Below are 14,153 nucleotides of genomic sequence, written 5' to 3'. Positions count from 1 at the left end.
ACAATATAGATCATAGTGCTTGTTCATTGACTCTCAAGTCTGTTATTGAGGTATTGAATATCTAAGTACATGACATGTAAGTAAAAGCTAGCTGAATTAAGAATATAAAAGTATAATTCCCTTTTTGTAAACACTCTCATACCTTACCAACTTTCATAGCTTACTTATATACTCACAGAAGGATTTCCTGAGGATTTTCACAAGCTTCTTAAAATAGTTGACTGAACTGTGCATAGTACTTTTCTGTAATCTTTTGAGATTATGGACGCAATTTCATGAGTTACCCCTCAACTTCCTGCTAAGTTAGTGAGCATGAAGAATGAGGTAAGTCTTCAAGGGTAGGGCATAGGGTTCAGAGCAGTGAAAAAACCCGAAACTCCAAGCAGGAGGTGTCACAAAGTTTGAAGCTGCTAAGCGGAGTCCCAGGTTGTACAGTACCGGGATCTCTTTAGCGTTGATGTGCTAGGTTTTCACAAGATTAATTGAAAATGCTTTTTCTGCTGATCATATGTTTCTGGATTACTTTTACTGTAAATATTTATGAAGCTTGTGATTCTACTAATTTGGAGATTTTGCACATTTTAGAAATGAATCATGTTGTAATAAGCTATTCATTTTTGATCAGTGCATTGAAGATTGTGTGTCCTATTAATATTTTTTTTATTTTCAAGTAGCACTGCATACAGAAATTTAAAAAATTAACACAGCTTGCTGAGTATTTTTTAGTGTTACTGAAATGTACTTTATTTGCCTTCTTTTGAAAGATTTTATTGTGGTAGTCCTTTTTTCCAGCTTCTGCTTCTCAGATACTCATTTTGTCATCTTCATTTTTTCTCTAGTTCTATGCATCTCAACTCTTATCTTTCACTACTTCTTCCAGCTTTCTGCTATCCTGTTCATCTTCCTCTAAAAAGAAGGTAGGTAATAGTCAAAGGAAGAAGAAAAAAGAAGTGGAGACTGTATGGATTGTATGTAGGATTTTCTGAGTTTCCTATTTTTAAAAGTTTTGTGTAAAGTTGACGTTCACTTTTTTTTTTTTAAAAAGACCACATGGAATACATGCTTGGAAGAGTACCTGAAAATAGTTTATAAAGCTTGAAATAAGCTGTAAAGGCTTTATTATTGCATTTAAGATCACTTTTCTTTTTTCTGTGCATGGAAAGGGTAGTATTAAAATTTCCATTAGATTGCAGCTCTTGAGTCTCTGCATACTGTGAGTTCACCTCTCTGCACATTAAGAACTTCAGTTATTTCATGTGTACTAAATAAGACATTCAAACTTCTCTAGTTAATTGGCATTGTGAGAGCTTTGCTGCAGCTGAGCACTGTTAACATCTGCCATGCAGTCAAAATGTAATTGGAAATGTTGCCAGTTACTTAGCTTCTGCTCTTAAAACTATTTCTGACACACAGTAGTAAATACTTTTGATGTCCTTGGACTGTTGAAAGGTATTTTTGCTCTCACAGATTTGAGCACTGTATAGCTTAATCTGACTTTGTTTTCTTACAGTTTTTAAATACAGAAACTTCAAATGCAGTGCCTGCAGCTTCAAGTGCTGTAGTAGGGATACAGAAAAGTATTCACTGTGCTACAGTATTCACTTGTTTTATCTTCTAGGGTCATATGATCCTGCTTTCTGCTGAGGTTTTAGTGAATGCTGGCTACTAATTACCCCTTCTGAAAAATGCGGTCAGCAGTTTTTAGCTCTTCTCTAATTGTTTGTGTGGATTACTCAGAGACAATAGATGGTAACTCAAGGAGCTGTTTAGGACATCGGTTAGGAAAAGGTTCCAAAACAGTTTCAATGAACTCCTAAGGCACATGGCTGTGTGTAGGCTCTGGAAGTACTACTGAACGAATTCAGAGTGGACTCTGACCATATACTACACATTGTAGCTAATATTATTGTCATCTTCTGGTCCTTTTTGTCTCTGTTCTCTACTGTTCAAAGAAGGTTAATGGAACGCTCAATGATCTTGCCAAAATTTGAGTTCCAGTGATTTTGTTGTACCTTACTGTACAAGTGTTATCACTTCTTTACTGGTTTACATAACTGAGGAAAATCTTGGCCTTACTTGTTAATTACTGCAAGTTTTTAAAGTTCTTAACAGATGTGCACCATCATTTGAAACTTCATCTGACTCCACTAAACCTTAGTATGTTATCTTCTGACTTTATCTTCTGTTGATAAATTCTAAGATTAAATGAAGTCGAGGAGAGATTAACAGGACTTTCATTGCTGTTCTCATAGAGAGTGAAACATTTTGTTTCCTGGTGTATTTGTTAACTGTTTGTAATACTTCTAAGTTAAGATGGCCTTAACTGGATAGGACCTATATTCAAATATTTAACATGGTTAGGTTACCCAAAACAACAGTACTAAACATATTTTTCTGTCAGTTAGTAGAATAAAGATAGCATGACAATTTTTAGGGAGGAAAATAATCTTTGATTTTTAGCAAAATACTCTTAATTTCTGGTGTGAAATAACAGCTTTGCTGTCACTTTTCATTCAAGACATAAGAGGCAGCCATTTAGAAAAAATGTGTTTATAATATAAAAGCATGCTTTACAATGCAGAAGACTTCTTCCTTTAGCAAAATGTCCTGCTCTATTTGTGTTTGTCTGCATGCATTTTGGTTTTTGAGCCGTTACCTGCAGCTGATGAGCTCCAAAAAGAGCGAAACCAGTTAGGTCCTGCAGTACTGGCTAAAATCTTTCTTTGAGCTTCTGGTGAGGAGGAAGACTGGACAATGTTATCTGCTGGATAAACTTCAATTGCCTTTTTCAGTTTCCATAACACCAAAAGATCTTTGAGACTGTTCTCTTTAAGGCATACACAGTTGTGTTGCCTGTGTCTGCCTGCCACTTTCCATTCCTTCTGCTTATAGTTTCACAGGCTTTAATCACCAGTTTCAGCAACATTTGGTTTTTAAAAAAAAAAGAACTCTGAAAGATGAGATTAATGCACAAGTAAAACAAATCATTATGTTTGTGTTTTATAAATTTCAATATTGCCATCTTTGTACATTTAATATTTTACTCACAAGTTGAAAATGCAGTATCAGACTCTGTGTGTGTACACCATATTGCCTTTTTATCCTCATTCTCCTAGATCTCCATGACTTAGTCCTTCCATAAAAGAGAACATCCTTTTCTGCCCTTTTGGTTTTTGTGGGGTTTTTTGTTTTGTTTTTCCTTACCTATATCTCTGGTTTATCTTTTGCTTTGTTTTCTCTGTCTTTCTCTTCTGACAGTTCACCAGCAGAGTCAGAAGGATGCTTGAGTGGGCAGAAAAGCTGCTGATTTATTAAATATGAGTGCTACTTTACTAGAGATGGGCATTAACCCTGTGTTCTATAATGAAGTTATGGTTAGTAATTCAAATCAGACTGACTGTCTAACGCTGTTATTAGCTTTATTTACGAGCAGGTGACTACACACTAACTTTTTTTTTTCTTAAGATTCTCTCATGTCTGTGTAGCTACACTCCCCACATGTGTACCTGTACTTTCTGGGAAACTGAACAGTTATCCAGACCTACACAAAGAGCAAAGTCAGCACCCTAACTAGCACTGTGTCCTGTGGTGGCTACAGGCTGTATTCTGTGGTGGCTACAGTTTCATGAAATATGGTGAGTTGCTTTAACAACTCAGTGCAGCTGAAGTTCTTCCTGTTCCTTCGTGCAACTGCCCTTTTTCCACACACATTCCCTCGCACTGCTAGCCATTCAAATATACTTCTCCTTACCTTGCTCTGCCTCTGGCATCTAGCGGGTCTTTCTAAAAGATGATACCTAAAAGACTATTCTAGTCTAGTCTGTTCTAACTTAGTATTGTACCTGTTGAAATAGCTGATTTAAATTCCTAGGAGACAAGAAAAAGGAGTTTTCAGCAGGGTTACTGAAAAAAAACAGGTCATGAGAAGATGATTAGTGCCATAGCTGGTGTAAAGGCAGATGAAATAAGACTATACAACTGGGAACAAAGAGAGAAGAGTTGAAAACAAAAAGGAAAAGAGAAGTAAGACCACCTCCTCTTAACAGAAATGCAGAAATTAGTACAGTGATTCAGCAGTCTGTGGAACTATAGTTTCAATGTACAGAAAGAAGATGATTTGTTATCTGGTTAGGGCATCCTACCTGTATAAAATTGGCATGTAAAAGTTCTGTAAGAAGATAATTTTGTCTCAATTTGAGCCCTTTTTTAGAGGAGGAAGGTTGGTAGACACTATAGTCTTCTCAGTATTCTTCTCTATTTTGTGTGTAGTTATAAACTGCAATCTGAGCTAACAGGGCCAGTGACACTATTATCCCTGAACTGCTTTTTAATGTGACAATTTTTAGCTGAGTTTATAGCAGCATTACATCAGGCCTATCAGCCTGACCTCTGTGCCAGGGAAGGTCATGGAGCAGATCATCTTGAGTGTCCTTACACAGCACATGCGGGACAATCAGGTGATCAGGCCGAGCCAGCATGGGTTCATGAAGGGAAGGTCCTGCTTGACCAACCTGATCTCCTTCTACAACAAGGTGACCCGCTTAGTGGATGAGGGAAAGGCGGTGGATGTTGTCTACCTGGACTTTAGTAAGGCCTTTGACACTGTCTCCCGCAGCATTCTCCTGGAGAAGCTGGCTGCTCACAGCTTGGATAAGTGCACTCTGTGCTGGGTGAAAAACTGGCTGGATGGCCGAGCCCAGAGAGTGGTGGTGAATGGAGTCAAATCCAGTTGTCGGCCGGTCACGAGTGGTGTTCCCCCGGCTCAGTACTGGGGCCGGTCCTCTTCGATATCTTCATCAATGATCTGGATGATGGGATTGAGTGCACCCTCAGTAAGTTTGCAGATGACACCAAGTTGGGCGGGAGTGTTGATCTGCTGGAGGGTAGGAAGACTCTACAGAGGGACCTGGACAGGCTGGATCAATGGGCCGAGGCCAACTGTATGAGGTTCAACAAGGCTCAGTGCTGGGTCCTGCACTTGGGTCACAACAACCCCATGCAACTCTACAGGCTTGAGGAGGAGTGGCTGGGGAGCTGCCTGGTGGAAAAGGACCTGGGGGTGTTGGTTGACAGCTGCCTGAACATGAGCCAGCAGTGTGCCCAGGTGGCCAAGAGGGCCAATGGCATCCTGGCCTGTATCAGAAATCGTGTGGCCAGCAGGATCAGGGAGGTGATAGTGCCCCTGTACTGGGCACTGGTGAGGCCGCACCTTGAGTACTGTGTTCAGTTTTGGGCCCCTCACTACAAGAAGGACATGGAGGTGCTGGAGCATGTCCAAAGAAGGGCAATGAAGCTGGTGAAGAGTCTGGAGCACAGGTCTTACAAGGAGCGGCTGAGGGAGCTGGGGTTGTTTAGTCAGGAGAAGAGGAGGCTGAGGGGAGACCTTATTGCTCTCTACAGCTACCTGCAAGGAGTTTGTAGCGAGGTGGGGGTCGGTCTCTTCTCCCAAGTAACAAGTGATAGGACAAGAGGAAACAGTGTCAAGCTGCACCAGGGGAGATTTAAATTGGATATTAGGAAGAATTTCTTTGTGGAGAGGGTGGTTAGGCACTGGAACAAACTGCCCAGGGAAGTGGTACAATCACAGTCCCTGGAAGTATTCAAAAAGTGTGTGGATGTGGTGCTTGAGGACATGGTTTAGAGGTGGACCAGGCAGTTAGGCTAACAGGTTCGACTCTATGATCTCAGAGGTCTTTACCAACCTTAACAATTTTATAAGTATTGTTTGTGCTAACAGTATGGTCAAGTACTTAGGTATAACCATGACAAACAGACTTCAGCCTTTTCAGGAGCTTCTACTGTCCCAGTGCATTAATTAATAAAGTTACAATGATGCTTTCTACCTGGCTGGTTAGTATGCCACGTTCCAGTGCTTGATACAGGGTGGGTGTGGAGAATTCCGATATTCAGCAGCTTCTGAAGACAGTCAGTTTTGAGTCAGAGTGATGTTGTGTATGGCAGCTCCTATCTGACAGTTGTTTCTTTTTTCATACACAGAAGGTCCCAAAGAAACCAAGTGGCCACATTGAAACAGTGACTTTCTGATAACCGTTGTCTGGCATCCATAGAGAAGGATGTATGGTGCTATAAAAACAACACGAGCCTTTAGGCAATAGTATATATCTGTTCTTTACAGATGTAGGATGGTGATTCTGTCTACATGTTCTGTTTCCATGAGTTCTTTTGTCCCTCATCCATGTTATGCAGATGAATGGGTGACAGGATTTGCTTTGTGGGTAGTAAAGAGGGAAAATCTGAAGTGAATGAGATGAAAACTTGCTGCTGGGATGAGGAATGTTGCTGCAAATTCATTCTCAGTCTCGAAGAAATTATCCAGTGTCTGTGCTCTTGGGAGAAGAGATCTAAAATTTGGTAGAGGATATTAGAAGAATAAAAATAAAACGTCTGAATTGTTTCTTTGGGTGTTGTTTTATGTAAGGCAGACTTTTGAATTTTTGTGTGAGGTGTTCTCAATAGACCTGTGCTTTTATTCATGATCACTAAAATTATAAGTAGCTGGTGTTCATGGAAAACTTAACTTAAATTTTCAAGTTAGACTTGTGTTTATTCTCTTAGGGTCATTATTTCAGTGCCACATCTGCCATGGTTTACCCATGGTTTAAATTAATTTCTGACTGTAAATAGAAGAAAGTGATGCTGCTCACTACAGTATTGGGACTGTCCTCTTTAAAATCTTGCGTTTGACTATTAACGTACTTCACTATCCAAAAGATGATATAATGTAGAAAACAGGATTGTGATACTATGATTTACATGGCATAAAGAGTAATTGGCAAGTTGGAAGTTGTGATTGCAGCATAAAATAAAATCATTAATGGCATGATACAAACTGAAATACCAAGTCTTGAGGCTTTTCAAATCTAAGTTAAAATGTGGGTCTTCCATCTTTTGGTACAGTAAATAATTCTTTTGGCTCTTCAGATCTTCATCAGAACTGTCTATGCAGGAATGCTAATTCATTTGAATGCTAATTCACGCATAGAGAGCCAATCTGTATTCTGGAGTGCTTACTCTTAAACGAACAACAGAAAAGAGAATGAAGATAGCTATGAAAATGAAGAACAACATTTTAAAAAGAATCACATTTTTACTTGGGTACTTACAAAACTTCCATGAGGAAAAAAAAATTTTAAAAAAGGAAAAGTTGGGATTGCAGAATTCTCCAGTTCTCTAGTGGAATACATGTGCTTAATGAGTAGCACTTCAATGAAATAAGAAGTTGGGACTCTGCAATATTTACTGATTCTGGTGTCAGGATTTAAGATGTCTTTGAAGGTGACTACGTAAGGGAAAGGGTGCAGAGATGTGGGTTATATAGCCATCTAGTAGAGATGAGACTGCCTGTTTGTGCCGCTCCTGTGAATAGAGATAGGTTCTGTATTTACCCTTCCCTGTTAAACATAACTGAACGCGAGCATGCTGCTTGAGAGGAAATCCTCAGCATTCAGATGTTGTAGTTGCTGGTGTTTTTATGAGTTAGCCACTGGGAGATTTGATCACTTCGATATTTACTTTGCTTTTCTGTGTAACCCTACCTAGACTGTAGGGGGGAAATAAGGATGCTGCAAAAACAGATTAATTGACTAAAATGATCTCTGAGAAGAAAGCAAGTAGAGAATATGAATTGAAAAACAAACTCCTGCACTCTAAACAATGTCTAAGACAAAAAGAAAACTAAAAAAGTCAAGATGATTCCTGACAGATTTGTATTTTCTTCACTTTAAAAATGTAACGCTTCCATCTGTTTGCAGCAGTACAAATTTTCACAAAAATACCCCAAAGATTATTGGGGATACCCACTTCTCTGCAATGCAGTAAATACTAGTAACTAACATAGGTGAAGAATCTAGTGAACTACTGAGCTTAAGCTAGGTCTGCATTTTGAGTTCTCTTCTTTTTCTTGTGTAAAGGCAGTAGCACATCTGATATTTTGCTGTATTGAAGCAAGATTTTAAACCCATAATATGTTTGTGGATCAGTGTGACGGTGTTTCTGTTTTCTTTTCTAGATGCTGTGTAAAATACAAATTTGTTTAATGATGGGAACAGGGGAAATTAAGGAGATCAGGAACTTTATGAAGATGGGGATTATGTTTTGTCACTATGTTAATGTGATCACTTTTTTGATCACTTTTTATAATCTGGTGTTCTGACAAGTGTGGAGGTCAGGTGTGGAGGGGGTTCAAATTTCTCTTTTTCACAATCATATAATTTTAAAGTCTTTGATAATTGGCAACTACATTTTGGAATTTCAACCTCAGGACTTCATCTTTTCACAGAGTTCTGGAAAGCTTATATGTGGTATCTATTTTTTTAAGAAGAAATGTGCTTTTTCAGTGTGGGGAAAACCATAGTTGTTTTGGGCAAGAGTTCAGTAGTCTTGAGGGAGGTGATTCTGCCCCTCTGCTCTGCTCTGCTCTGATGAGACCCCACCTGGAGCACTGCATCCAGCTCTGGAGTCCTCAGCCCAGGAAAGACATGGGCCTGTTAGAGTGGGTCCATCAGAGGGGTGGAACACCTCTCCTATGAGATCAGGCTGAGAGAGTTGGGGTTGTTCAGCCTGGAGAAGAGAAGACTGCGGGGAGACCTTATTGCAGCTTTTCAGTACTTAAAGGGGGGCTTATAAGAAAGATGGGAACAGACTTTTTAGGAGGGCCTGTTGTGATAGGACAGGGGGTAACGGTTTTAAACTAAAAGAGGGTAGATACAGACTAGATATAAGGAACAAATTTTTTATGATGAGCGTGATGAAACACTGGAACAGGTTGCCCAGAGAGGTGCCCCATCCCTGGAAACATTCATGGTCAGGCTGGACAGGGCTCTGAGCAACCTGATCTAGTTGAACATGTCCCTGTGCATTGCAAGGTGGTTGGACTAGATGATCTTTAAAGGTTCCTTCCAACCCAAGCGATTCTATGATGCTATGATTGCTCTGTGGATGAGAGTCCTCTGAAACAAAACAGCAGGGTGTATGTGTTTCCCTTCTTCTGTCATTTGACGTTGCATATCCCCCAACTGTACATTTTGGCTGCAGTTTGAGGGAGTTGATAGCATGCTTTACCTTTTAAGGTATATTGTTGTTGACTTAGTTTGTTGAGACTTTCTATTTGCGTGTGTGCATCTGTGCAGAGTTCTTTTTTTTACATAGAATCTTTACAATAATTGTCATTTTAAAAAAAACCAAACCCACAACATTTTGGGATATCCTATTATAGCATGCTGTTTCGGAGTTCGTCCAGGAAAGTCTTCCTGTTTACTTGCTTGAATATTTATCTATTTTATTACAAGTGCACACAGAACTCAGGTGACCCCTGGTCTTTTAATTTCCTACTTTCAGTGGGTTTGTATAGTGTTTTTCTTTTAATCCAATGTAATTGGAACAAATAATAACAAAGTTACATTTATTAGCTCATTGTAAGAAATGACTGGACACTTAAATATTTATTTGAAGTTTTCTGGCTTGTAACACTATTTTTGTTTTGATTTCAGAATGCTCTCTTTAGTTGTATTAACAGAAATGAAAGTAAGTATGTAATGAATAGTTTGGTTTTTTGTTTTTCTTTTATATCATTCTATCCTTTTTTCTCTAAAACGTAAGAAATTTTGTGGGTGTGCATATACACAAATCCTATGAATTCAGTTCCATAGAAGGACAAACCACATGCATAAATTTTCCTGCTCAAGTGATAAGGGGATTGGGCTGTTCATATATCAGTTTTTCATTTGTGTATCTGTATTTGTTTTTTCTGTCCTATTTTGATGATTGCTTAGAAGCTCATTTTTTCCGTCTGCTTTGTTCATTTGATGAGTGTTAAGTAACAAAATGAAATGCATAGATGAAATCTTGTGCCATGCAAGTGTTTTGTTGCCTGATGTCTGTCTATATAAAATGAAATCAATGTCTCAGAATTAATTCCAGTAAAAGTATTTCTCAAGAACTGTATATTTAATAACATATCAAAAATGGGTGAATCACAATACCATCTGTCTATTTTTTGAGTGAGTTTTAGGATACTACTCTCATTTATTTGTGTACTATTAATATTTGTCTAATAATTCAATTATAGGACAAGTCCAGTTACCTTAAATAAGAACAAAACAACTGGTGTCTTGAACTTGAGTGCAAGACGGCTTTAGGGACTTTTTTCTCCAGCCAAACAAACAAATGCAATTTGGCTAGTTACAGATATTCCCAGTCATGCTGTAGACAGAGATTATTTTAATAGAACATAGAAGAATTTATTCATTTTTTTTCTCAGAGTAATACCTTGAGCATCATTGTGTGTGGTACAGACATGCTCATTTCTTCATTTCTCTGTGTAGGAACCCATAGATTTTCTGTTGTTTGTTTGTTTGTTTCCCCAGTGGGGTCAGTCTGTTGCAGTTATGCAGGTCATCATACAAACTGTCGGGAATATTGTCAAGCAATTTTTCGGACAGACTCTTCTCCTGGTCCTTCACAAATTAAAGCAGTTGAAAATTACTGTGCATCTATTAGCCCTCAGCTTATACACTGTGTGAACAATTATACACAGTCATATCCAATGAGAAATCCTACAGATAGTAAGTATAAAAAAATCCTTCTTTACTGAAAGTTATAAAAAATACTGAAAATGTTTGAGGATTGTATGCACTTTTTATATAAAATATGTTATTGTATAAGTCTATTGTATAAATTGTATTAATGTATTTCTATATTATAATTGTAATTATATGAATTTATATAATGATAACTTTTGTTTGTAGGTGCCTTATTGATTTTTATTTATTTTTTTGATTCTGCATATTGGTGGTTTTTTTGCAGAGTAAATTCTGTTTGCATTTAAAAGAAGTAATGTTATTTGAAATTATTTGGTGGGGAAAAAAGCCCCCTCATAGCACTTTATCTCTGAGGTCTATTATGTCATGCATCTTGGTGGTTGTTGTATGCCTGCTCATTAACTATTTTTTTTAACAGGTTTGTATTGCTGTGATAGAGCAGAAGACTATGCGTGTCAGACTGCTTGTAAAAGAATTCTAATGTCAATGAAAACAGAGCTTGAAATTGTTGATGGACTTATAGAAGGCTGTAAAACAATGCCTCTCCCTCAGGATCCACTTTGGCAATGTTTTCTTGAGAGTTCAAGATCTGTTCACCCAGGAGTCACTGTGCACCCTCCACCTTCAACAGGCCTCGATGGAGCTAAGCTCCATTGCTGTTCTAAAGCAAATTCTTCCACATGTAGGTCAGTATCTCTCTACCCTCATTTCCAATGGTGAAAATGCCTCAGAAGTTGTCTCAGATCAGGCCTTTGCCTGAATCCTGCTGTGTACATCAAATAAAGAGTTCTGTGAATTCTTAGAAAAAAATACAGGTTTAGATAATCAGATGGGTGTCACATTCTGTACAATACTTACTTTGTTTCTCAAAAAATACTGTTCCATAAGAGGAATCACACTTTTCTCACTTTTAGCACTGGCTTCTTACAGCAGACACACTAAGTTAATGAAACCTATACCTTACTTGTGGTCATAATAGCCAATATTGCAACAAGATGAAGAGGCCTTAACCAGATGCTAAAGAGAGCCAAGAGGACAATGAACTGCACAAACTCTCAAGTACCTGGTTGCTGCATGTTAAAACCTTAGCAGTATTCCTTACTAAATGCTATTCAGATTTTTGTCAATGAAAAATAACTTAGGTTAATTCAATAATTAAATAACGGAACTAACTATTCCGACATTAAAAAAAAAAAAAAAAAGGTTTTCAGCAAATAGTTGCACACTTTCAAATAACTGTAATTGGAGCATTTTTAGTTTAGAGTGGTTATCTGTCCACGCTAAAAGTAGATCATTATTGCATTTTGAATACGTCGATATGTCAAAATAAGTTGCAAACATTGATTTTTGAGCTGTTACTTCCTTTTATATCAAAGTTTCCAGTAACAAAACAACAGATCCTGAATGCAGCAGGATCTTATAACGAGTTTAGTAGTAGACCCTTGGAGTTAACGTTATTTCTTAGAATATTGTAGCATAGGGCAGTTGATATAATACCTTTTAGTTGCTTGCTTTGACGATGAGTTCTAAAAATGCATCCTTCCCTCACATTTTCAATATGTGGTAGACTTTAATAGTACAGTGAAGTTCCATACCTTCAGTTGGGATAGGAACAGTTGTAGTTTGTAGGATATTGCTGTGAACAAAATGGCTTGGGTATTGCTGACACCAGGAAACATCTCAAACACAAGAAACAAACAGTATACCTGTTTCAAACATCAGGGCAAAAGAAGAAATGTATTTTGCTTACCGATCATTTCTGTAGGAGGAGAAGGTGTGAAGTTGAAGGATGGGATTTGAAGTTGTTCACTACCCTGTCAACCTTGATTTATTACAAGTAAAATTAGCTGGGATAGTTCTCACTTCAAAGTCATTAGTTTGGGTTTCCAGCTATTATATTTTTATTGGATATTGCAGTATTATATTCTGAAGTCTTTCAGTCTTACTAGCTGTCGTGTTTTAACCCGGCAGGCAGCTAAACACCATACAGCCATTTGCTCACTGCCCCCGCAGTGGGATGGGGGAGAGAATTGGAAAAAAGGTAAAACTCACGAGTTGAGATGAGGACAATTTAATAGGACAGAAAAGGAAGGGAAAATAATGATAAAAGAATATACAAAACAAGTGATGCACAAAACAGTTGCTCACCACCCGCTGACCAATGCCCACCCAGTTCCTCAGCAGCAGCCATGCCCCCCTGGCCAGGTCCCCCCAGTTTTTTGTTTGGCATGACGTCATATGGTATGGAATATCCCTTTGGCCAGTTTGGGTCAGCTGTCCTGGCTGTGCCCCCTCCCAGTTTCTTGTGCATCTCCAGCCTCTGTGCTGGCAGGGCAGTATGAGAAGCTGAAAAGTCCTTGACTTAGTGTAAGCACTGCTCAGCAACAACAAAAACATCAGTGTGTTATCAACATTATTCTCATACTAAATCCAAAACACAGCACTTTACCAGCTACTAGGAAGAAAATTAACTCTATCCCAGTTGAAACCAAGACACTAGCTTTAAAGATTTGCTAGCATTCTTAAGCAAAACTGGAAAACTTAGAAAACAGTAAATTGGGGTTATTTGCTTTGAGCACAACATTTGGATACTCTTGCAGACTTTGTGGGCATTGACACAATCTTCTACAGTGAGTGCAGGCTGTTGTGGTTAGCAAAGAAACTATATGCTCTGCTATATCTGAACAACTGCTGTTCTTTTAATTTTTTCTTCATCTATATTTTTTTTCAGAGAGCTCTGCACTAAACTTTATAGCACGAGCTGGGGCAATTCACAGAGCTGGCAAGAATTTGATCGCTTTTGTGAGTATAATGCAGTTGAAGTTTCCATGTTGACCTGTTTAGCAGATGTACGAGAACCTTGTCAGCTGGGCTGTAGAAATCTTACTTACTGCACTAATTTTAATAACAGGTAGGAGAGAGACACTGAATATTTTATAAAGGAATTGCTGTGCTTTGATTTAAAAAATAAAATAAAATGTTTTTCAGGCTTATTTTGCGATTGTATGTAGCTGTCTTTCTGCAAATATTTTTTTAGATAATTTAAAAATAAATAGTTTTTCTCTAGGATAAACTTTTGGAAATGTGTTTAACAACAGCCATAACAAAACTTACAAGTATAAAAGCTAACCCATGAACTTGTAAAATGTCATCATGTATTAGCAGCATATTCTTCTCTGTTACTGTATAGACAAGTAAGCCATGATTACTGGAATCTTGTGTATTATAAATAAGGTAAAAATTCTTGTTAAATTTACATGTTACTCTTTTTCAGAATTCCTTTTCTTTCAGAGATATTTCTGTGGTTTTATACTCTACAGGGCAAAATGCATTATAGTAATTGCAAGGTTATGATTAAATAGTTCGAGCTTCAGAAAAAGCATGTAAAATTTTGTTAGCTATTAGAGATCTCTGGCTTTTCTTTGAAATAGTATACAGTGGCATGAGTGTTATATGAGTAGCAGAATCACATATGTGATAGATGCAACCTGGGCAAATACAAATGATAAATCAGTTTGCATTAGTGATTCACCAGGAGACACTCAGACAGATATTCAGGATATCAAGATGTTTGCTTTTAAGTCAACTTTCTTC

General features: G+C 37.9%; 1 protein-coding gene across 7 annotated transcripts in view; it reads left to right on the top strand.

Annotated features, from left to right (window-relative positions):
- Nucleotides 1-14,153, top strand: part of RECK (reversion inducing cysteine rich protein with kazal motifs) — a 69,484-nt gene that overhangs the window by 28,719 nt on the left and 26,612 nt on the right. For 5 of the 7 annotated variants that reach the window (XM_087765614.1, XM_087765634.1, XM_087765624.1 and 2 more), the window contains 4 exons: nt 9,510-9,543; nt 10,386-10,583; nt 10,978-11,245; nt 13,291-13,470. In XM_087765614.1, coding sequence (XP_087621740.1) covers nt 9,510-9,543; nt 10,386-10,583; nt 10,978-11,245; nt 13,291-13,470 — 680 coding nt within the window. Of the gene's footprint in view, nt 1-3,501; nt 3,636-4,698; nt 4,833-9,509; nt 9,544-10,385; nt 10,584-10,977; nt 11,246-13,290; nt 13,471-14,153 lie in introns of those variants that run through there. The other 2 variants (XM_087765650.1, XM_087765640.1) reach the window with 2 other exon arrangements.

This window comes from Nipponia nippon, unplaced genomic scaffold (genome assembly GCF_047370975.1).
Source record: "Nipponia nippon isolate SJK-2023a ecotype South Korea unplaced genomic scaffold, ASM4737097v1 scaffold_1, whole genome shotgun sequence".
NCBI classification, from domain to species: domain Eukaryota; kingdom Metazoa; phylum Chordata; class Aves; order Pelecaniformes; family Threskiornithidae; genus Nipponia; species Nipponia nippon.
The sequence above is the reverse complement of the archived record's forward strand: the minus strand, read 5'-3'. Positions and strand labels throughout refer to the sequence as shown.